General features: G+C 46.4%; 1 protein-coding gene across 4 annotated transcripts in view; it reads left to right on the forward strand.

Annotated features, from left to right (window-relative positions):
• The window catches only part of FAM219A (family with sequence similarity 219 member A), a 96,337-nt gene extending 75,159 nt beyond the window's left edge, over nucleotides 1-21,178 (forward strand). For 2 of the 4 annotated variants that reach the window (XM_030511346.1, XM_030511348.1), the window contains exons 3-6: nucleotides 6,978-7,080; nucleotides 11,186-11,266; nucleotides 11,626-11,680; nucleotides 12,592-21,178. In XM_030511346.1, coding sequence (XP_030367206.1) covers nucleotides 6,978-7,080; nucleotides 11,186-11,266; nucleotides 11,626-11,680; nucleotides 12,592-12,750 — 398 coding nt within the window. In that variant the 3' untranslated portion in view covers nucleotides 12,751-21,178. The remainder of the gene's footprint in view (nucleotides 1-6,977; nucleotides 7,081-11,185; nucleotides 11,267-11,625; nucleotides 11,681-12,591) is intronic. The other 2 variants (XM_030511347.1, XM_030511349.1) reach the window with 1 other exon arrangement.
• The last annotated feature ends 1,391 nt before the right edge of the window (nucleotides 21,179-22,569 follow it).

Genomic DNA, 22,569 nt, shown 5'->3' on the forward strand with positions numbered 1-22,569 from the left:
AGAACTTTTCTTTTTCCATTCTTTGTGATGCAGGGAGGCACAGCCATCACCTGTGCTAATGCCACCTGTGTGGTCACATTTACTCTCCCCAAAACTCCCCAGGGAGTGCAGCCCTCACCGATATCAGGATGGCTCCAGCACACAGCTTTCTTATACCTCCCTTTCCATACAGCCTGCAGGCAAAGCTCCTATTGATGTATGTACCCTGAAATCTCTCCAAGAAGTGACACAGTCTTCACTGACAAACACTCTCTGTTAGAGGTGAAAGTTAGTGAAGGTTCGAGTGTTAACCAGATGCATGCTAATGTCGCTGAGCTAAATGATGCAAGTGAGCTGAAATGAGGACTTGGGCTTGAAGAGGAAGTTGCAGTCATCACTTTGTTCTTTCTCCCTCTGTCTGCTCATGACTCTGTTCTTCACTCAGTGGGATCTGAACAGACAGATTAATTTTATTTACTGTGTAATTTAAACTCCGGGCTTGCTTGAGAAGGTAGAATTCATCAGGGAATCACTGCAGTCCTCAAGCCTCTGAAACAGTTCGTCTGACTGTGGGGAACAGAGGCAAGTATCTCCCTAAATCTCATCTCACAGACCTTGAAGATGGAAAAATACCACTCGGTCACACCGGATTAATTTCTCTTTGTCTTCCCGCCGCAGCAAATCCCATGGACCCACACTCCACTGTCCCCATAGCAGGAAGCTCCATCTCCTCCTGGTCAGGCAGGTCACAAGCAATTGAATTAGCGAGGTTCAGCCATCAGCTTTCAGCAAAGAGACAGGAGCAGTCAGCATCTGCATACTTCCAACCCACAGTGCAAAGGAAGCTAATCAGCCTCATCTGCCACGGAGTGGTGTTTGTGCTCATGAGGCTGCCTCAGTTGAAGGGGATGCACATAGTCAAGCGGTCTGGCAGTGAGAGGCAATGGCATCCTAAACCACTCTCCACCCACCACTGTCTGACCTTAGCCAGAGACAGTATCTTGGGACAAATGGGAACCTTAGGTTTGGGGGATCTGAGTGCTCCAAATAGCTCTTCAGCATAGTATAGGGTGATGTTGACCAAATTCTGGGTTGTCTGCTTTGCCTGATGTTGAGAAAGAAGCAGTTCTGCAGGAGGCTGAAGCATATGACTACTTTTGCCATTTCTGGTTTGGTGGAGAGTGTAGGGAATATCAATGCCCCCGCTTCATAGTAACGTACCAAAGAAGCTATTCAATTTTTTCAAAACAGGAAGATGTTATTAAAACTGGTTATGCTTTTGTTTAAATACTGAAAGTAAATGAATAATTTTAAGTATTTATTCAAGTCTGATTTCTGACATAAATACACCCACGTTAAGTCCATTCGGCTTCACATATTCCATTACCATTTTCCTTCATCATAAAGTAGCTAGACACATCCAGCCAGCTGAACAGGTAACCATTTAAAATTGCACTAATACAGCAGTGCTTGAAATCGTCCATTAAGGCTGTAGCTGTTCCCAATGGTAAGGGGGGAATTCAGCCCCTCTCAACTTAGACATTACTTTCTCTAACAGAGGTTCCCTCTGGGACCATGCTTCATTTGTCAGCATGCCCATCCTCTGACACATCCTAAACCAGGTAGGTGAAAGCACACAGGGATGGTTTGCTAAGTGCTTAGCGTGCTGGGGCACCGTCTTAATGAAGACCTTTGCATACAGCTACAATACAAGACCCCTTCCAGACAGGATGCAAGGCTGGGGCAGTTGTGATCCTGATTATGTCTGTAACACGCCTTTCCTTTGCTCTGTTACACATGGGTATTATTCCTGCCTTACTGAAAGGTCTGTGGGCTTTCTGGCTATTGTCTTGTTAACCAGTAGAGCTTACGTTGGAGCATCACTCGGAGCAGATGCTGAATGACTCAGATGGGGTCAGCAAGAAGGACAGGCTAGCTTGAGGCTAGCACAAAGGTAGCAGCTTGCTCACTGAGCAGATTCATGTTCTTTCTTTAAATTATATTAACGTCATAAGGGGACAAAGTGTCCTAAAGATAAAGTGGCAGGGTACACAAGAAAGGAGGGGCAAGATGTGATGTGGTTGGCAGGTCCAGACGAAAGGCTGCCCTGTGTGCTGTTCTGAGTAGTATTGTGGTGTCAGAAGGATCTTGGACCCCCTCTTCACATATACACACACACATGAACACACACATGTGTCGCTCCATGTGTTCCTCTTCTGGCACAATCTCCAGGATTGGCTTAAATGGAACTGGTGCAGCCAAATTCCCCAGTGCATCAGGCTGACAGCACAGCTCTCTGTGTTCTCAGAGCTCTCCACTGAAACAGAAGCTAATGCTGCTTTGCTTCTCTCAGGCACGGAGCAGGTAGATTAGCTGTGCTGGGCTGACCTTGTCTGGACACCAGGTGCCCACCAAAGCTGCTCTTTCACTCCCCTCCTCAGCTGGACAGGGGAGAGAAATGAAAAGCTCATGGGTTGAGGTGAGGACAGGGAGAGAACATTCACCAATTACTGTCATGGGCAAAACAGGCTCAGCTCAGGGAGATTAATTTAATTTATTACCAATCAAATCAGAGTAGGGTAATGAGAAATAAAACCAAGTCATAAAAACACCTTCCCCACCCCTCCCTTCTTTCTTGGCTCAACTTCACTACTGATTTCTTTACCTCCATCTCCACCAAGTATAGCGGGGAGGTGGAGAATGGGGGCTGTGGTCAGTTCAACCAGCCTTGGCACAGGTTGGCATTGGCTGTATCAGACATGGGGGAAGCTTCTAGCAGCTTCTCGCAGAAGCTTCCCCTGTAGCCCCACCACTACAAAAACCTTGCCCTGCAAACCCAGTACATTACTCAACACAGCAACCCTGCTAATGATCAGACAGGATCTTCAGACTTCTAATCGAGCATACTTCCTAATGTGAAAGGCACATGCAGGCTGTTTCATGCCCTCCCAACCTCCTCTGCTCTATGCTGCTGCTTCAAAGAAGTGTCTGTCTGGAAAATTAGTGAAAAGCCCGCAGGAACCTGGATTTGGTTAAAGCTGTCTCTCCCCTAGCTGTACCTGCCCTGCTGCTATTGCTAATGATTGCCTGTTGGCTCTGCAAGCCATCACACATGTACTCGGAGTGTGCTTGGTCACCCATAACCATTTCATGGGAAGGGGCATCACAGGAGGGTGCATATTTCACTAGGTACAAAGATAAAATGTAGAACAGCCAAGTGAAATGAAAGCTAATCAACTTGTTTCAAATACTTGTAATTGCCATGTAAAGAGCATTATTGAAGCTCTGCTGTTACACTGCTCTTTTAGTGCCAATTATTAGTAGTTCCACTGAAGCAGCTGAAGAGCAGCCTTGTTTCATTCTGGCTTCCCCATCTCCAAGTCTCTTGTCTTGTCCTTCACCTTGTATCTCTGCTGTATTAGCTTTTCATTGATCATCAGCAGTCAACTCACTAAACACAAAATAACTAGTGGCTTTAAATCACAGTCTTCTGCTTTTTCAATTGTTCTTTTATGTCCCATTTTCTCCCTGTGTTTGGCAGGAGTGCCTCTTAACCCTTCCTCATCCTTCCGGTGCCCAAGAGTTGCTCAGAATTAAGCAGTTTTGTAGGATCAGCATCAATTTTCCATCAAGCTGTGTTGCCTTCCAAAAGTTTGTTATGAGTACTGGAACACTGCGGGCAGCACAGGCAGTCACCAGACATGGAAACCCTTTCCATAACCAGCACCAGAAACCACCAAGTGCTGAGGACAGACTATTCCTATCCCCTGTGGTGGGACCATGCGCTCAGTGTTTCAAGCTAAGCAGTGGCCTTGAGGCCGGGCAAGACACGTTGGAACACAGGTCTTGTCTAAGTCCAATTGGGAATGCTTGACTACCATATCAGAGTGTCTGGGATGTCCCAGAAGGAAGGACCATCTTAGCTTTTCATTCTCTGTGAATTGCCCAGGTGCACAGTTGCCAGGTTTCATACAAAGCTTAGCGCAAGTGGGTCAGCGGAGAGTTGTGAGCTTAGGATTCGTGCTTCTGTGGGTGTAGCATCAGCCAATATGGGACACATTTTAAAGAAAAATGCCATTTATTTATCAAGGCTAGCTTGCTGTTCCTTCTGTCACCTTGTCTTTTCTTTCCTGGGGTGTGTGTCTGATCGCAGATGCTATGAGAAATACTAATTTGTGAAATTATGGGGGTTTGTTAAAATGGTGGACCTTGAAAGTAACATCCTCAGAAGTGCCTGAAACAGTCACAAAGAAAAGAGGGAAAGGGTTCACTGCCTAGAAATAGGGTTCACAAACTCCACCTGCTACACCAGAAGGAAGCACCACACAGAAAACAGGCACTGAAAACATCCTTCCTCCATTTGGATGGACCTGAACGTTGGTGTGCAAGGCATGAATTTATAGCCCAGAATTACTGCAAGAGATGAGCACCCAAAAGCTCTCTTGGGTGATCGTGGAAGTAGCAGTAGTTACTAATTCTTGTAAAGCTCAAATACTAGGTTTCCTTGCCTCAAAGCCTGATGTGACTCATGCATATCCTCACCATGTTAGTAGCGTTTTGCTAATGCACCAGGGCTGAGTAGGCCTCCCATTTACCCTGGAAGCAATCACGTTTTAGCCACCAGGGCCTCAGGATTCATAGCATCCAAGAGGGAGATGAACTGTTGATTCATGCTTAAGAAATTTGTCTGGGAAGACAAGCATGGATGCTCCTGCTGCAAGTACAATGCATTGGGATTGTTCACTCTAAGCCACTAAGTAAGTGAAAGACAGGGTTAAATAGGAAATCTCGTGTTGTTCAGACCCACATGGTGTGATGGGACTCAGTAATAGCACAGAAATAGTCATGGAGAGACCTACTGGAGGAAAAAGGAGCTTAGCAAAAGTCCAGATTGATCAGCTGAATGAGTAATCTGAGTTGGAGAAGAGCATTAGCGCTTGTACCAGGCAATCAATAGACAGCAGAAAGCTCTGCTCCATTTAAAAGGCTCAGACAGGCCTTAACTGCCTTGACAGAAAATGAAACCTGTAACCTTGTTCCTCAGTCAGGTGCCCTATATGATATACACCCTCTTAAAGCTTTGGCAGGTTGTCTCAGCACTGCGTATTTGTGGTCAGCGATGGAGCTTCAGGTGTAGATGGGTGGAAGTTGCGTTGTATTTAGGGTTGTAAACATTTGCCTCCATAAATCACCCTTTATCCCTCTATGTCTGAATACCTAAATTCGCATGGCCTGCAAAATGCCAGCCTGTTATTCTGGAGACAGAGATAACCAATGAATTTGCAAGTTCCAGTCCTGAGAAATTACCCTGATTTAAGGTTTTGACTTCAATCTTATATCAGTCTTTGTGCTCATGCCACAGAGAGTTATTAATCCGATCCTTTTCCTGCCAAGTTCAATGAGCATTTATTCACCTCTGCTGTCAGCAGAGCTGAGCATGGTTCGCAGGAGTATGTACTCTTCTCTGCAGGTTCCTCAGCCACTCTCATCGTCATGAGGCATCCCTGCTGCTTATTTGTCCCTCAAAAAAGGCAGCCTTGGACATGTGTCCCCTACTCTTACCTGTATAGAAGGGACAGAGACCTTGCACTGGCACACCCTGGTAGGCATGCTGCTTTTCCACGACAAGTGGGGAAAAAAGTGTTCTTTTTTTGCCTCTCCAAAGCAAATAAAATCTGTAATATATCAGCATACTCCACACACCGCAGGGGAAGCAAAACGAATTCACTATTCAGATTCCTCAGCAAGCAGTCTGGTAAACCCCTATTATTCAGGCATGCCACAAAAATAGTTCCCAACATTTTCTCACACTCTGGAGAATGTTTTCAATTGGTCCCTTTTCTGCCTTACTGGCTCCACCCTCAGCTTTTCCCTACAAGCCTTGCCTGGTGTTGTGGGATGAGATTGGGGCAGTTAGCTCCACTTTTGCAACTAGTTGCTAACTCAACTCAACTGATTGCCCACAGGAAACAAGGAAGGACTTTGAATCAGAAAACTGAGTATCAGTTAATATGAAAACCCATCATCCATGGGCTCCTATCCCTGCTGGAGTCAGGGCTCTGTTAATAGAGCACAGACATTGCATACCTGTTTAGCTTTAGGACCTGAATTCTAGTTGTGATCCTGTGGTGAGAAGTTAAGAGAAACAATCTGTCCTAAATGAGAAGCTAATTTAAATCCCCTTTTACACTGAATACATAAAGTTTGCCATACTATCTGCTTTAAGGTACATTTCAGCAGCAAGTAAAACATATCTGAAAATTTATGCGAACAATATGCTGTTTAAAAATACAGTTGCAAAATGTTTCGCTTGTTTGTTTGGGTTTTTTTTAGTAAAGAAAGCAAGCTCTCAAGAATCAATGTGAGATAAAAGAGAAAGCTACACAGGGGACATCACAGATTGCCAGGAGGAGAAGCAGGAAAGGCAGCAACACTTTCTGCTGTAGGGTGTGTTAGTCTGGTGAGTTGCTGTCTAGGGAAACAGTAGTAACTCAGGCATGGTGTCAAGCTGGGCTGGACTAACACTAAATGATGGTGCTGCTTTGATGGAGACACTTTTCTATCCCCACTGGTCCTGTCTGCAGCAGCCTCAATAGAAGGAGAAAAGGTAGAAGGATAAATTCCCTTGCCCAGCACGAAGCACAGTATTATGGTCCACACAGCATCTGGGTGCAGGTAGAGACAAGGTCTCTGCCCTTTCTCTGCCTCAGCTGGGTCTGGGTCTCATCCAGAAGCTCCATGAGCATCTTCATGTGGCATTCTCAACAAGCTACTATGAGTCAAGGTACATGAGTTTTACCCCTGGTGACTTTGGACACAATGGGACACAGCTCATCCCGCCTTTGCAGTGTCTCTCCTTGGGAGGTGGACAGCTTACGTACTTTGCTATTAATTCTGCTGTGCCTTTTGCAGCTGTCAGACCTGGGTTTCTGCAGCTGTATGACGGCCAGCCAAGCTGTTGTGCTGATTTTGCTTTTCCCTTTGTATCCCATATGCAGAGAAGCAGAGAGAGCTGGCTCGGAAGGGCTCCCTGAAGAATGGTAACATGGGAAGCCCAGTTAATCAGCAGCCCAAGAAGAACAACGTGATGGCACGAACAAGGTAAGGGATTGGAAAAGGACTCAGCTGTGCTCTACACTGTGATCCCTAATGGCCTTAGAATGGGCAAGGTCATATTCATTGCCATTTGCCCCCTGCCAAACACTCTGGGAAAGCAGTGCTGGCCTTTCCTGGAGCTGGGAGGCCCAAATGCTCTGTGCTGTGTTGCATCCCATGCCCTGGGGAGATGCAGGGACAGCTAAGCCCAGGACCAGTGACAGTGCAGCCCAGCCTGGTCAAAGTCAGGGGTTTGATATGGCTGTCTTGCATGAGAGGCACGATGCTGCTTCATGTAACACAAACTGGTTTAGAGCTTAGTTCTGCTTCGGCTGCTTTTATCACAGTAGTTCCTCTGCTTCTTCTTGATGTGACCCTTTCCCAATACTGATGGACTCAATGAAGGCTTGTAAATAATCCATGTCTGTGTGCTTTGCCATACATCTCCTCCACGCTTTGAACAGCATGGCCATACTTTACGGGAGCTGCTTTGGCACATTTCTGTATGACAGTATCAGACAGTGCTGCAGACCACTGTAAACAAAGACACTGCTAGCTGAATACTTTGTTTTAGAGTATTTCTATTTTTTTCATGCAAGCTTCAGTACACCAATGTATTACTTACCTGCATTCAGGAGGTAGGAAACCCCCTGAGCCCATGGGACTGCATGCTTTGCATGCTATTAGAAAGGTAGCAGGTTTTAGTACAGGACCTCACTTGAAATGACAGAAGAATCTGCATGAATGCTGGGGGTTTACTGATGAATGGGAAAGTTGCATAGATTACCATATATTAAGTAGAACAGGAGCTGCAGGTCAGAGCCTCTCTGTATGCAACACATCCAACAGATGAAGTTCCTTGTTCCCCTTAATTCCCAAAACCCAAAATAGTAGTCATAAATCATGCCAGGATTTTGTCAAATTTTATTCTGTAAGCCTCTGCAACGTTGGTGTAATATACTGCATTGCTCCCGACTCTGTGTTTGATTGTTGAGACCATATAAAGGAGCCAGGCCCTTCGTAGCAGCAAGAAATTCAGCAAATGCTGGGTTTTCCGTGCCCACTGTTTCTCCTTGTCTTCCAAATAAAGCTGGAAAGACTTGGTTTCTTTTGACAATAGGCTATATGCTAGCTTCCGGAGAGAAATCACAGCAGGCTTGTTGCTTGAGAGATTTAGAAGCACTGAAATTAGCAGAGGAAGATGGTAAGGGAGAGAAGATGGAATAAGTACAGGTGCCTACCTGTAAAATCAGTGACTTCTGCTTGGAGAGGCTGTTTCCGAACTGCTGATGGAAAGAAGTGATTTGAGTTGGGAAGAGCAGAGCAGTGACAGTGACACCTATTGACAAAAGATTTCCAACAGGCATCTAAGTTTTATTCCACTGGGGACATCTGAGCACTGTTCAGAGGACATGTACACCCCTCCACAGCCAAGCATAGCCTGCTGGCACTAGTCTTGCTTTTCTTAGTTACTTTTCACACATCTTTTTAGAAGCATCCCTTGGGATCTGCAAAACAGGTTTGCAGCCATTGCTTTAGCCAAGCTCTGTTGTTCCCATATGGCTGGGAGGTGTCTGGCACGGAGTCTCACCAGTCCAAGTCCCTTCATCCCCCAGCTCCATTGGCTTTCTGGGAACCAAATTGTACCACGAGCACAGCCCTAGTAATACCTCAGAATGGTTCAGTCTGTCTTGTCACAGACAGGGCAACTCCAAGAAGGCAGAAATGCAGCAAGCTTGTTCAAGCAGCTTCTTTTCACAGTGTAACAGTTGCAGTATAACAGAAGATACACTGCAAAACATCCAGGTTATGTTTCAGGTCTTAACTGCTGGCCTTCTCTGGTCTCTGCAGGAGGAAAATAAGCTAAAGCCATTTTCCTCTTTGTAAGAGTTCTGCTGCTCTCATCAAATATGTTTTCCTTCATTCAGGCAAACCACATTGCCTCTTCTAGTCTTTACTCCACCGCCTCCTCCTTCCCTAAGGCTTCTGTTCTTCTGTATTATCTGTATGTATTTCTGACATCCAGCCTCTAGTACCACGTTGACTTCACTATTCATTCTTCTGGAGCAAGGGGACGGCCAACCTTAGAGGTGAAAGGATCTGAATCCATAACATGCTCAGTCTCCCTAAGAGCAAAAAGATGTGACCAAGGTTGGGGTGATGCTGGCACACATGCTACGAGCACAGGCAGAGCCCACACCACTTGGGCACAGCCAGATACTGCAGTCTACTCTGAGGATAACCTAAACTCAGATTTGTGTCATAACATATTTCGCGTTAAGTGAGCAAAGGCACCGAGACAAGAATTTCATACTGGGACAGTTGTGGATGAAAGCAGCTACAACTGCTACCCAGCTTTGTTCCAAGGACAGTGGGAAGTGAAAATAAGGACAACCAGGATGTGAGGGAAAGAGACATTATCACAGTTTTTGTCTCTTGCAGAAAGACTGAAGTTCTGTGTTACTGAGGGAAAAAAAATATATTTCTCAAGAAAAAGATGTAGTGGGGTTTTTGTTTTGTTTCGTTTTGTTTTTAATGAAGTAGGTAGCATTACAAAGGGTTCTTCTCTTAGATCCCCTGATAATGCTTTGTTCGCTGTTGGTATAGTAACAACTGTTAGTGAGTATATATGGAGCAGAGACTTGAAAACTGGAGAGCGAGAATGGAAGTCAGTACTTCTGGTATCTGTATGGAAAGGCTTCTGCTGCCAGATCATAGCTTCTGTTTCAGGCCTCTTTGCTTCTTGAGTTCCTTCCTATGTGCTTCAAGAGCAGAAGAATCATCCCAGTGCTATGAGAAGGGATATTGAATTTTGCAGTTGGGTCGTGTTTTCTTCAGTCCCCTGGTGCACCAGGTTGGAAATGCTGCATCAGTTTTTAAACTGATTTCTTTAATCTTGTGTTTCAATGAACACAGTGAGAAAATACAAGTAGTCATGAACCTATATATCTGCTTTGTGATAACACTTGATATATTGACTCTCCCTAACTCTGCCCATCTTCAGTGCCTGGCAGGCCTTTGTATTGCTAAAATTGTAATGGCTTCCTGAAATCTTCTGAGCAGAAGCAGAAAAACATTTCAGGTAGTTAGAGAGCAGTTGGAGCATGGATGAGATGGATTATCATCTTTAAATTTCTATCATCTCCCAAACTAAGTGAAACATCATTGTGCGTCATTGTGTGGTGTTAAAGACCAGTTCTTCATTTGGGAGAGAACCCAAGTCAACCCACTGAATGAGGTGATTTTCATCACTTCCACAGTTCCCACCTGCTGAACACAGAATCTTATTCCATTTGCTTTGTTTGTTTAATCTTATGTTAAATATGAACCAAAGTCTTTGTGCAGTTTTGTGGATGAAAGAACCCTGTTGTGAACTAGATACTATTGTACTAATGTGTTTTCCTTACCCTAGAAGCTCTGAAGCCTGTATTCCATTTCACACACTCTCTCAGGCAGTTAAAGGTGCAAAGTCATTGTCAGCCTTTGTAACACTCCTGATGAAGTGAAAGTCATTATAAAATAATGGGATTTTTAAAGTGCTAGGCTGAGTGGGCTCTTATGCTGCACCCACCAGCTCATATATCTCATAGTTCTAAATTTAGGACTGAGACCTCAGAAGAGTTCAGCTGTGGGAGGCTGGATAGGGACTCAGGCAGAAAGACTACAGCCCTGGTTTCCAGCAGTAGAATAGCAGGAGCACTGAGCCTCTGCCTTTCCCTAGGCAGCCTCCTTCTCGTATTTACTTATTGCTAGTGTCATGTACTCATTGCTAGGAAAAAATAACGGCACAAAAACCAGCAATCTGATACGACAGGCAATGCTAGCTGAACACATTCACCAGAATGAAGGGTGGAGTGTTCCAAAGTTTTTTTTAACCAGGGAAGAGCATGTTCCCAATGCATGTCCAGCGTTCATCCCTGTGAAATTGCACAAAGCTACCCAGAGACACCGCTTGCTTCCTCTGACTTGCACCCATTTAAACATCTTCACTGGTAAGGGAAGGCTTGCAATGAAGTGGGATGGGGAAAGACTAACTGTCATATAGCTTTGCCGTAGACTATGTGTGGCACAGAGCTTTCCTGTGTGGTTAACAGGCATTTAATTATTTCAGGCTCGTTGTTCCCAATAAGGGCTATTCGTCATTAGACCAGAGTCCGGATGAAAAGCCGCTGGTAGCCCTGGATACGGACAGGTATGCAAAGTGCTAAGAGAATATACATTATGGGGCAAGCAAGTTTTCATGCCAGAGCGCAGCACTGAAGCTAACGCCTGCTGAAACAGCTTTTGCGGGCTGCTCATTTTCTTCCTTGCTGTGCCCTTTGGCATATGCCATAACTGCTCTCTATGTGTAAACAAGTAGGAAGAGACGTGAGTAAAGAGCACTTTCATGGAAAGATTTGAGGGTCACGTATGAAAGTTGCTTTCCAGGCCCCCTTGAGGTAACTTCTCTATGCCTCAAGGACAGTTTCATGTGAGAAAGATAGGTCTCACCAGAGAATACAGGTCTCTCTAATTGTTTCCATCTTTGCTCTATCTTATCCTTCCCTGCAGTGATGATGACTTTGACATGTCCAGATATTCGTCCTCGGGATACTCATCAGCTGAGGTGAGTTATACTCTCCCGTGCATCCTTGCCATGAATGCTAATAGTAGAGCAGCCAGAAACAGCTTAGAGCGGTCTTGTACTGCCAGAAATGGCTACACAATAAATTTACCAGCAGTTGTAGCCTGTGAGTCTGGAAGGGGCCATGGCAGAAACTGTGTCATGTTTCTTTCTTCCCTGGTGATCCAGTTGGCTCCATCCCCACACTGCTGTGGCACAGAAATCTGCCTGTTGGCTGTTTTCACAGCTACCTTTGGCTTCACTCAAGCTTTTCCCAGTTCTGCTTAGTCCTGCAGTGTTGGTCCATGTGGTACAGAAGCATCAACTTGGCTGTCATGCCAGCTTAGCAACCATATGCTTGCCAAGGATACAAATAAAGGTTCTGAGGGTGTGCTGTGATTTCCAGTTCTTGGGGCAGTCAGGGTCATCCAGTGCATATTCACCCAGAGCAGGGACCAGATCAAATGGTCTGGACCATCTCTGGGCCGTGATAAAGTGTTATTCACCCAGATCTGGTTAGTCAGCACTTGAATCTGAGATTACAAAGAAACAAAAAGCTTTACCACCTTTCAACTGCTATAGTGTGCTCCAGACTGTGAGACGGGTCTGCTTAGCTGCCAGTTGGTTTATTAACATTATTATTACATCAGTTTAAATGAGGGCTTGTCTTCATGGAAAGATTATCCCAGAATAAAATAGAGTATTGACTTCTGGATTATCTCTAGACATTCCTATTCTGGAAGAAACTAGAACAGAAAGCAGCCCTCACCTGTGGCCAAAAACTGGGACTCTTTCATTGGTGGGGCAGCTGCTAATGATGAGGAAATATGTTCCAGAATAAGGGACCTCCTTCATCTTCCTCTTCTGACCATCAGATGTTTCAAGTGTTTGACTGTTTGTCTCTTTGTCTGTAGCAGATCAACCAAGACTTGAACATCCAGCTGCTAAAGGATGGGTACCGGTTAGATGAGATCCCAGATGATGAGGACCTCGACCTAATCCCCCCGAAGTCGGTCAACCCTACCTGCATGTGTTGCCAAGCCACCTCCTCCACCGCCTGTCACATCCAGTAGTGAGGCCGGCAGGCTGTGATCAATGCTTTCCACTATAACTGTAAAACTTAACAGCCATTGCTTCCTCCTATGGTAGGACGTGCACCTCTTTGTGTTCATGGAGCCAGGAGAAACCAAAAAATTCATTTTATGATTGGTTGATAAGTTATTTTAAATTATGGTTAAACAAAAGTTGCTCAAAGCGCCAGGCAGCGCCTGGCAAAACTGACTGGTCTGGAGAGTGAATGCAGAGTGGTCTAGAGATACCTCCTTGGTTTGTGTAGGCACTGGGGATGTTTTGTAAGGTGTCTGTTACAGAATGGGAAGGGTCAGATGGGGCTGCAGGTAATTCCCCTTACCAAAACCAATCCATTTACAAGATCAGGGGTGAGACTGAGGAGTCAGAACGTTTTACCAGTGAGAGGATGTTGGGTTTTAATTCATTCACTAAACTTGTTTCACTTGCAATGATACCGGGGCACAGGAATGAGCAGAGCATCCTTTCTCATGGCAAGGCTAGCCAGGACTAGCATGGCACAATTTGTTCACTTGTAAAGAGGGCAAATAGGTGGCATTTCACTGTGAGTCAGTACTAACTGTCGAGTCACATATCCAATGCAATCTACCCTTAAATTATCACCAAACACATCCAATTTGATTTGCAATCCATTGGGGAATCAGTCCTTGCCTAAGAACACCATACTCCTCAGTTCAGTCCAGTCACGTATACTGACTCTAGCCTTTATTTAATTCCCATGAGACCCATTTGTTTCCAAAAATCTTAAATTTTGTTCAACTAAGAAAAAATGAGTCCTGCATGAGACAGGTCTGGAGCCTTACAGCCTGAAGGTCAGTGCTGGAAAAGCTACTTGAAGAAAGCACGCTTTTACAATGCTCATCTATTGATATTCTCTTGACACTGTGCCTCTTGGTGCCTGTGGGAGAGATTTGTTAAGGCTGAAGGCATCTGTGTGGTGGCGTCAGACTTCAGGGGAGTTTTCAGCAACAGCAGGATTATGAGCAGCTTCAGCTGAAAGAAAAAACCCATGAGAGGAAACTACTGTCTATCCATTTCTGCCCACTTGTGAACCAGGCTTGGTCTGTATTAGGGCTGTCCCGTATCAGGAGCAGTTGTGTTTATTTGTTGCTGGAATAGTCAGGAGACTTGGCATTACATCTGCTGGACTGGATTGTCAGTTCACCAGCAGATTGTTTTGAATGCAGAATAATTTCTGGAATTAGGAAATACATCTTCTCCTGGCTGGTCTTACACTGCTGGCTTCAGCATATGTGGGGCTCAGGCAAGGGATGGACTGGCATTTTTCTGTGTTGAAATCTTTTGCCACAACTGTGTGTTTTTCTGCCCTGCCAGGAGGAAGGACTGCCTGCCTTGGGTCGTCATTTGTTTTACTGCCTGGGGAAGGGAAAAAGCAAGGGCAATTCTGAGCTTCCCATCAGAATTCCTGAGTCACAAGGCAGAGCCTCAGCTCCACCCCTGCAGACAGATCCCCCATCTGAAATCTGCATGAAGTGAGCTGAGTCTTTAAAAAGTCCTCTTCATGGTTAGGAGAAGATTTATTTAACATCCTGTGGTTTCACTCTGTGCAGTACAAAGCACAATACCACCATGTGAGCAAAAGAGCAGGCACAAAAGATTTCTGGGCTCTGTTGTTCACTAGCTGGTATGGAAAACTGCTAAAGCTATGTTTGGCCCCCCATCCCTAAAACAGCACGCTGACACCCTGGCTCCAGAACACAGAAAGAGGACTGAGTGGTGCTGTTTACTGAGCATCCCTGCCTTCTCATGCAGAAGTGCTGGTTAACTTGCCAGCTCCTCTAGGAAGAGTGTTCCTCAAGTGAATTCCTCTCCCTTTCGCACCACTTGGTAATGTTAGGGGGAATATTTCCAAAATATAGCTTAGGATGAGGTTAGCAAGTTGTCTGGAGTTGGGGGGAGAGCTCTAACAACACTGTGTAGAGAGAAAAGATAAAAGGGAAAAAACATTCCTTAAGGAGTCTTTTTAATGGGGATTGTAGTCAAAACCTAACAGAACACCATAGTCAAACCAAACCCTGTAGGACATGACAGAGTCTGTTTAAATCATCACTCCTCTCAAGAGGGACTTTGCAGTTCGTCATTGGTACCATGCAGCATTTTCATCACATCTATCCTTCTGAGTCAGTCTCTGTGCCTTCCACCCAGGCTGCACATGCTGCGCCTTTCCCACAGCCCTTGCTCAGGAGCATTTCAGTGTGCCTGCGAGAGCAACAAGCCATCTGTTTACATGGGTCAGCCTGCAGGTCCCACAGGTCTCTGTGATGCTGCCATCGTGTTTGGTCTAAGACAGAAAGAGGCTTGCTGACACTGTATCTCCCAGGGTTAACACCTCCCCTCCAAAGGACAGACCTTCCCTGATAACCCCATGGCACCATGACCAAGTCCTTTTATTGCCTCTATTGCTGGTTTTTGCCTGCCATGTGCCCTGAGGCATTCCTCAACCCTGCAACTGCCCTCAGCCCTTTGCATTGTGTAATGTGCATCTACTTCTTGCACAACCTTTTAGGGAGGGAGAGAGATGAATTTAAATGTTACAGCCAGTGCTTTCACCAAATACAGACCAAAGCACAGGCCGAGTGTTTTTCCCTGCACACACAGAAGGTGTTGGTTGCACAAATAGCTGTTTTGGCGTGACAGTACAGGACCATAAAATGGTAATTTTTTGGCTTCTCCTCTCTATGCTTTGTGTTCGTATATTTTATCAGGGGGATAAAGTAGAAAGGGTGGGGAAAAGTAGTTACCTGTGTAGGGTCGTTATCAGGAAGGCTGAATGGATTAAGGCAATGCACATGTGGCTATCGTAAAAAATTTAACACTAACCCTTCTGAACCACAGCCCCTTAAGCAGGTTATGACCATGCGGCATGTTCGTTGGCTCATTATGGAATGTGGTGGACAGCCTGTCAGTCTGTATTAACGGCAGATAAGGCTGGCTCTCCCTATCTGGTCTCATGTTCAGACCTTTGCTTCTGCCAGAAGGTTTTCTTTGTGCCCTCATTGGAGGTTATGCTGTGATGACTTTGTGGGAAGGTGTATAGATACATGGCCATTCTGGCACTGCTCTCCTTAGACCAGTCTTCGCCACCATGGCCTGGAAAAACAAAGAGTATAAGCCCTGACTCTCTGTCATAGTACTATAAAGCCCTAAAATCTGCAGAGCTGCTAGGCACTCTCCTAAATGCAGGTTGCATGCAAAAAAGCAAATTATTCTTTGTTCCAGTCTTTGCACCAAACCATATGGTCTTCTCGGGCCCCATTTTCAGGCCAAAGTTGTACAGAATACCAAGGAGAGGAGCACAATGAAAGACATTGTTGTCCATCTAAATTACCATGCGGATAGGATTTAAGGATGTTGATGCTGGTGTCTTCATAAAGGAACTTGCATTTGATTCCTCCTAAAGCCAGATTGGCTTTCTGTTAGGATTTTATGTAATTTCAGTCACCAAATTACTCAAGTTTAAGCAAAGGTCCTTTTATCACATGATAATTTTGCTCTTTAATGTAAGCCGGCTTTGAACTCCAGTGTCTCAGCACTCAGCTCTTGTCTCCCCAGTCCACAAACTCCCCATTTCCACATGTCTGTGTGAGGAGGCACATCCTCCTAATGTTGAGGAAGGTCTTTAAGATGGCATGGTTTAGTCATGGTGGTTGTAAATAAACTTTGGCTGAAAGGAGGCTGATGTCCAGGCAACCATCCTTAAGGCTCGCTTGATGTCTTACTGGACATATCTTGAATCCAACCCTTGGAAGAGCCACTGGATCCTATCTGTTGTTGCTACACGTCTACCCCCAACACATGTGCTTGGCCATTGGGTCTGCTGTGCTGTTCTGGATGTCTTGCCTGCAGATGCCTTGTGGCTGCAAAAGCAGGTGACCAAGCCTGCTGCATAGACTTAGAAAGGGACTTTAGGATGCTCCCCCATGGGCAGGATGGACTCAGCTGCTTCTGGTTTGTCTCTCCAGCTCCTTTCCCAAAAGGAGGCACCCGCTCTGGTCAGCTGCATGCTGGCTGGCACATTGGTCCACGATCCTGAGCAGAATCCTTTCCTCTCCATGCAGAGTCTGTCCTCAGGCTGGCCTGCAAGCTGTACAACAGCAGGCAGGAAGCTTGAAAAGTACAGCGCCCTGTATGTGACTCAACAGAAACACGAAGATGCTTTTGAAGAAAGGAAGGACCCAGCTGGGCACCAGATGGAACAACAGGAAAAGGAAAACAAGCAGTAACTAGAAAGGTTGCCAAGTGCTGTCTTGGCCTAGGGCAGATCCCAGTTGTCCGAGTTTATCTATCTCAGTGCAGTGCTGATACCAGCAGGGACCAAAGCTCACTTTCAGATGCACACACCGGAAGCACCATGTCCCCGAGCTGGCATTGCAGCCAAATACAACTGCGGAGACTCTGCTGGACTGTTAGAGCACAGGAATGAGATCTGAGGTCCCTTGCTGCTGTTGGCACATGGTACACATTTGCTTTAACCTCAGGCAAGTCACATACCCTCTTGACCTCCATTCCCTTCAGCAGCACAGAAAGGAACGGACAGGAAACCTGCCTTTCTAAGATGCTACCACCACCCTGCATGGACGTTGCCAAATGCGCGATGGGAACCATTGATGGCATAGCTCTGCCAGCAAGATGTAAAAAGCATGCTATAGACATTTTATGGATATTTTCAAAGCACTAATTTGCTTTCCCTCTGTTTACCAGCTTCTGGTGTTGCTTGCATGTGCCAGAAGGCTGCAGGGTAGAGGTTAGTAGAGAGATTAAACGACGTTTGGCAAGGATGTGTTTCCCAGTTATTTGGCAGCTGGCCCTTGCACAACTGGCTTCTCAATCTGCATGCTGCCACAGGGAACGTGTAAGAAGATTTGGTGGCCCAACAGCACCATCCCCTGCTAGTAGAATTAAGGAATTTAGGAGTACAACTGGGATAGAGAGTGCTCATGAGAGGGAAGAGAGCATTGAAGGGCTCAGTTGGGATATTCCCACGGCAGATTTGCATTCTTACTTTTAGCATCCATGTAACCACCTGAGGGTATAGACTGCCAGTTTTGCCTGGGCTCCTCCTTCGCTTTTCCATTCTCCCTTCAAGCTCGCATGAAGCAGAAGGGCCAGCAATTTAGCATAGAGGAAGTGGTTGTGACCTGGAATTACCTGCAGAAGATTAGTGCAGGTTTCTCACAGGTGCTGGCATCCATATTTTAACTCCCTGTATTATCCAGCTGAGCTGAGGCATTGCTTCCAAAAATTTACAGCTGCATACCCTCTTTTGCCCACCTTGATATTGGTGGCAACCCCAGGACCACAGCAGCTAAAAGGTGGCTGAGCAGTGCTTTGACAACTTGCTGGGGAGGCAAAGGTTGGGGACTAATTGAGATTACGAGGAGCAGAGCATCATGGTGCATGCAGCCATGGAACAAGCCATGTTGCACTGGTGCACAGACAGTGGCAGGACAGGTTGCAGCTTTCCCTGGTGCCTGTGGAGAGCAGCTCTTCCCATTGCTTCCCAGACCCGTTTGCCACTGGTGGTGCCTCCAAGCTTTCCTCTTTCTCTAAAAAGCTGCTCCAGCAAAAGATGGATTTGCTCCTGGAAGGATTGTGCCATTTCTATAGTAAAAGATGGTGATACAGGACGTGGGGCTGCGTCAGGGAGTGGAAAGTACAAAAGAAGCCTCATTATGCCACTGGAAACCAGCACAGTAGGCACCAGGAAAAGAAAAGGCCAATGAAATGCCATGCTGAGATAAGTCCCGTTACTTGCTGAGATGTTTACCCTCCTGGAGCAGCATTCCCCTGCTTGTTGCCCATCCAGCTGTCCCAGGTGAGCTCACTGGAAAGCACTGCTCTCCACCCAGGTTGCCTTCTTGCTTCTGCACCCCAAAAAGAGCTGTGAGTCTGTGTGTTACCCACCTTCCTCAAGCCTGCATGATTTGGGAGATGCAAAGATGTAATACAGATGCATGGAGAGGGCTGGAAAACTTGGACAACCTCTCTTCACAGCAGCCCTTATGGTTTTTATCATCTTCACCTCCATCCCCAGCTCACGGATTTCTTTGCTCAGTTTTTACATGGAAAAGCTGCGGTAGCAGCTGTGTTCAGCTTATAGCTGAGACAAACCCAAACGTCAGACCAGTGGGAGATCCAACCAGCGTGATGGTGGGTGAGCCAGGGAGCAGGCTGGGATTTTCTCTTCACCCTCCTGAAGGCTGTGGGGCTGAGAGTTCACCAGGCTTGTGTGAAGAGTTGGTGTGATGCAGCAAGCTGAGCCAGCCGCCTTCACCCTCCATGTCTTGGAGAAGCAGGGGATCTGGGACACACGCACCAGGTCCCACGCCTGACAGTGCATGTATGGTCCTGGTTTAGGCTGCAGACCTGCAGCAAAGGCACAGGAGGGATGCCTGTGGGCTATGCTGAGGCAGGACGCTGTAAGGCACGCTGTTAGGGCTGTCGTTCTTTAGGGAGAAAGACTCTTGTAGAGGATGAAGTCTTTGCAGAGGAGTAAATTCAGAAGGTTGCTTTTTTTCCCCTCCCTTTTTGCACATTTTTAAACCATTTTTACTCCTTCCACAGAGGTTATTGAACCTTCAGTTTAATAAGGGAAACGAGTCACCATTGAATAGCTTTCTGAAAGGTCTGAAAGCAGGTGCTGCTTGCATGCAGAGCTGGTCTGTGCTGAACATGCAGCTTCCAGACCTCACTCTACATCCTGTAGCTGAGTCACTACGTGTGCTTTGCGGGGTTGGGGTGGGAGAGCCAGTGCTGGCCATCATGCCAACCAGCCACAGCTTCCCAAACTGAAGAAGAATCAAACCAAGAAGTGGAGGAAGGAGCAGCAATGGTAGAATAGCTAGTTGTCACAGGTAATCTTTGGTATCCGTGTCCAGTGGTTAGTCCTAGAATTGCAAGCCTTGTTATATTGCACATGTCCTTCTCATCTCTTTTCTCAAAGCAGTCATTGCCTTTCCTCCTCCCTGCCACATGCACTAGTGATGAGCATCAGAGGCAGTTGCACCAAAGTGACTGTTAGCCCAGTTCTGCATGCCCCTCTCCCATCCAAACCCAAGGCAGCCTCAATAGTTGTTGGCCATCATCTAGTAACTCCGCTTGGGTTTCTTTCCTTGTGTACCATAGCTTCATTCACACTCTAGGGCAGTACAGGAGGCTCTGGCTTGTCCCAAGAAGCTTCTTTGCCCCCTGGCAGCACCTTGCAGACATGCACCTTACTGGGAATGTACTGGGTCGATGCTGATGAGATCTTGCACTGCTCATCTTGTGTAGGTGGCAGCTGATGGGGATCCACTGGGGGAAGCTGGCAGAATGTGGCTGCTGTCCTTTTTCTTTTCTTTCCTGAAGAAGAGGGGGATTTTTCTGGCATTGTGATTATAGTCCACCTTCCAGTGGCCAAGTTCAGGGCTGCATTAATAATTGGGGATCATTGGCTGTCCAGGCAGGTATGGAGCTTCACACCAACCATAACGGCAAATGTCGTGGCTGTATCCAGAGCCTGGATGCGGGCTGGGTTTCTCCCATGCTGGCAAAGCATTCTCAGCAGACTCCAGACAGACATTTACAGCAGGCAGGGAAACTGCACTCCAAGTCCGGATCAAATCTGCACCTCCATTTCACGTCCTCAGCTTGGGAAAAACTCAACCCAAGCGAATGCTTCCCAGGTCTCCTTTCCCTGTGCAGTGTCCAGGGTAGAGGGTGGCAGGAGGCATTTCAGGATCACCAAAAGTGAGATCCTTTTTGGATGTGTTGAATGGAAATATCTTTCAGGAGGAGAAACCTTTCGACCTTTGCATTAGTATCAAGAGCAGGAGATGGGATTTCTGGCTGTCCTTGCATATAGTGAAACATAGCTGAAACAGCCAAATGCAAAGTAGAGTTAAATGTAGGGTTTGACCTGAATAACCTTTTAATTAGGAAGATAAATTTGTTGTAGCTTGACCTTAGTCCATGTTAGGAACCTGCTAATCATTTGACATGCAGAGTGTATTAATGCTGCACTTAACTTGGCCATTGGTTTTATTATCTGATTTGGGGAGATTTTTCGCTCCCAAAGCATTAGTCTGCATCTTGTAAGGGTTTTCTTTTCTCTCTTTCTTTCCCATTCAGAACATGTAGCACACTGTTGTACTTCTGTTCCCGTCTGCGTAGAGTATTGCCTTAAACAGATCAGTTGTGTTGTGGTTTGTTTGGGGTTTTCTTTTTTTCTACCATCAGTTTTATGCATTAATTTATTTTAAAAAACGTGGGTTGGTTTTGGTTTTTTTCTTCCCAAAAACATGAAACATGTATAATATTTTTTTTTTTTTAACATTTCCATTGCAGTATTTATCATTGTTACTGGTTGTGTGTAGTGTAACAGAATTAATGATATTAAAAAGCATACATATGGAAACCAGCCTGCCAGCCTTTCTTATTGGAGCGAACTAGGGTGAGAAGGTATGAACTGCACCATCTCCCCTGAGCCCCGGCAGTCACAGATACTGAAATCAGGGGGTGCAAGCCCTCATGCCCCTGTATCTGAGCTGTGACAGAAGCAGAAGTGCTGTATCCATGTGATATCAATGGGGGAAATAACCCTTTCTCCAGCATTGCAGACATTTTGGCCCCTCAAAGCTGTTGGCACAAGAGCCAAGCGCTGAATGTGAAGCCCAACACCAGCAGCTGAAAACCCGAGGAGACAGCCATAGGGGAGGCAGTGGCTTATGCTTGCAGCCTATCCAGTGCAGGATTAATCCCTCCTCAATAGGGTGGCTTGGAATTCACATCTCTGCAGAGTGGTGCTGCCCAGATAATAGAATCATAGACTTACAGAATGGTTTGGGTTGGAAAGGACCTTAAGATCATCTAGTTCCAACCCCCCTGCCATGGGCAGGGGTGCCTCACACCATTCCATGTCTCCCAAAGCTCTGTCCAGCCTGGCCTTGAACACTGCCAGGGATGGAGCATTCACCACATCCTTGGGCAGCCTGTTCCAGGGCCTCACCACCCTCACAGATCTGTGCCCTGGGGTGCTCCAAGGCCATGAAGTTGTGCTGGAGGGTAGGCACCCCCATGTCTGCCCTTCCCACTGGATCCCTGGAGGGAGCAGGGCTGATGGAGAGACTAAGCCTGGCTCAGCAGAGACCAGCAGGGTATGAAAATCAAGTGCAGCTTGTTGTATTCATCTCTAACAGCATATTAACAACATTTGCCTGGGGGCATGCAGGTACCCCAGGCTGCCCAGCCCCACCAGCAAACAGAGCAGGGCTCTGCAGCCCTTCAGGGAGGGTGGGGGGTGGTTGGCATCCACCCTGCCAAGATGGACATGGGTCTTCACTGGTCATCTCCAAGAACATGCAGCAGAAGGGCCAGAGGCATGAGCAGAGCAGGGCTCTCAGCTGGCACTGTGTGACAAGCCAGGTTTCTGCAGGGGTTTCTGCTCCACTCCCTGGCTCAGCGAAAAGCAAACCCACTTCATGCAAATCCCTCCCTGGCATAACCCAGCTGCCTCTCCACACTGAGATGGATAAGGTTTGCTCACTGACTGCATAGCCCATCACTAGGGACAGAAGAGCAAACGAGCCAAACAGGATCACCTAAATCCAGCTTTTTAATTAAAAAGGAGAGACAGAGCAGGCAATAATTCCCCTGTCTATGGGGTATGGGTATAGAGCTATAGGTACCGCTGTGCCAGGTGATGTGCCCTGGCACTGGTGTTGTGCTGTGTGCATGGAGCTGGGTTGCTGCAGGATTTCCAAGGAAACATAGGAGAGAGGGGCTGGAAAAGCCACAACCACTGC

The sequence above is a fragment of the Strigops habroptila genome, chromosome Z (genome assembly GCF_004027225.2).
Source record: "Strigops habroptila isolate Jane chromosome Z, bStrHab1.2.pri, whole genome shotgun sequence".
Lineage (NCBI taxonomy): Eukaryota > Metazoa > Chordata > Aves > Psittaciformes > Psittacidae > Strigops > Strigops habroptila.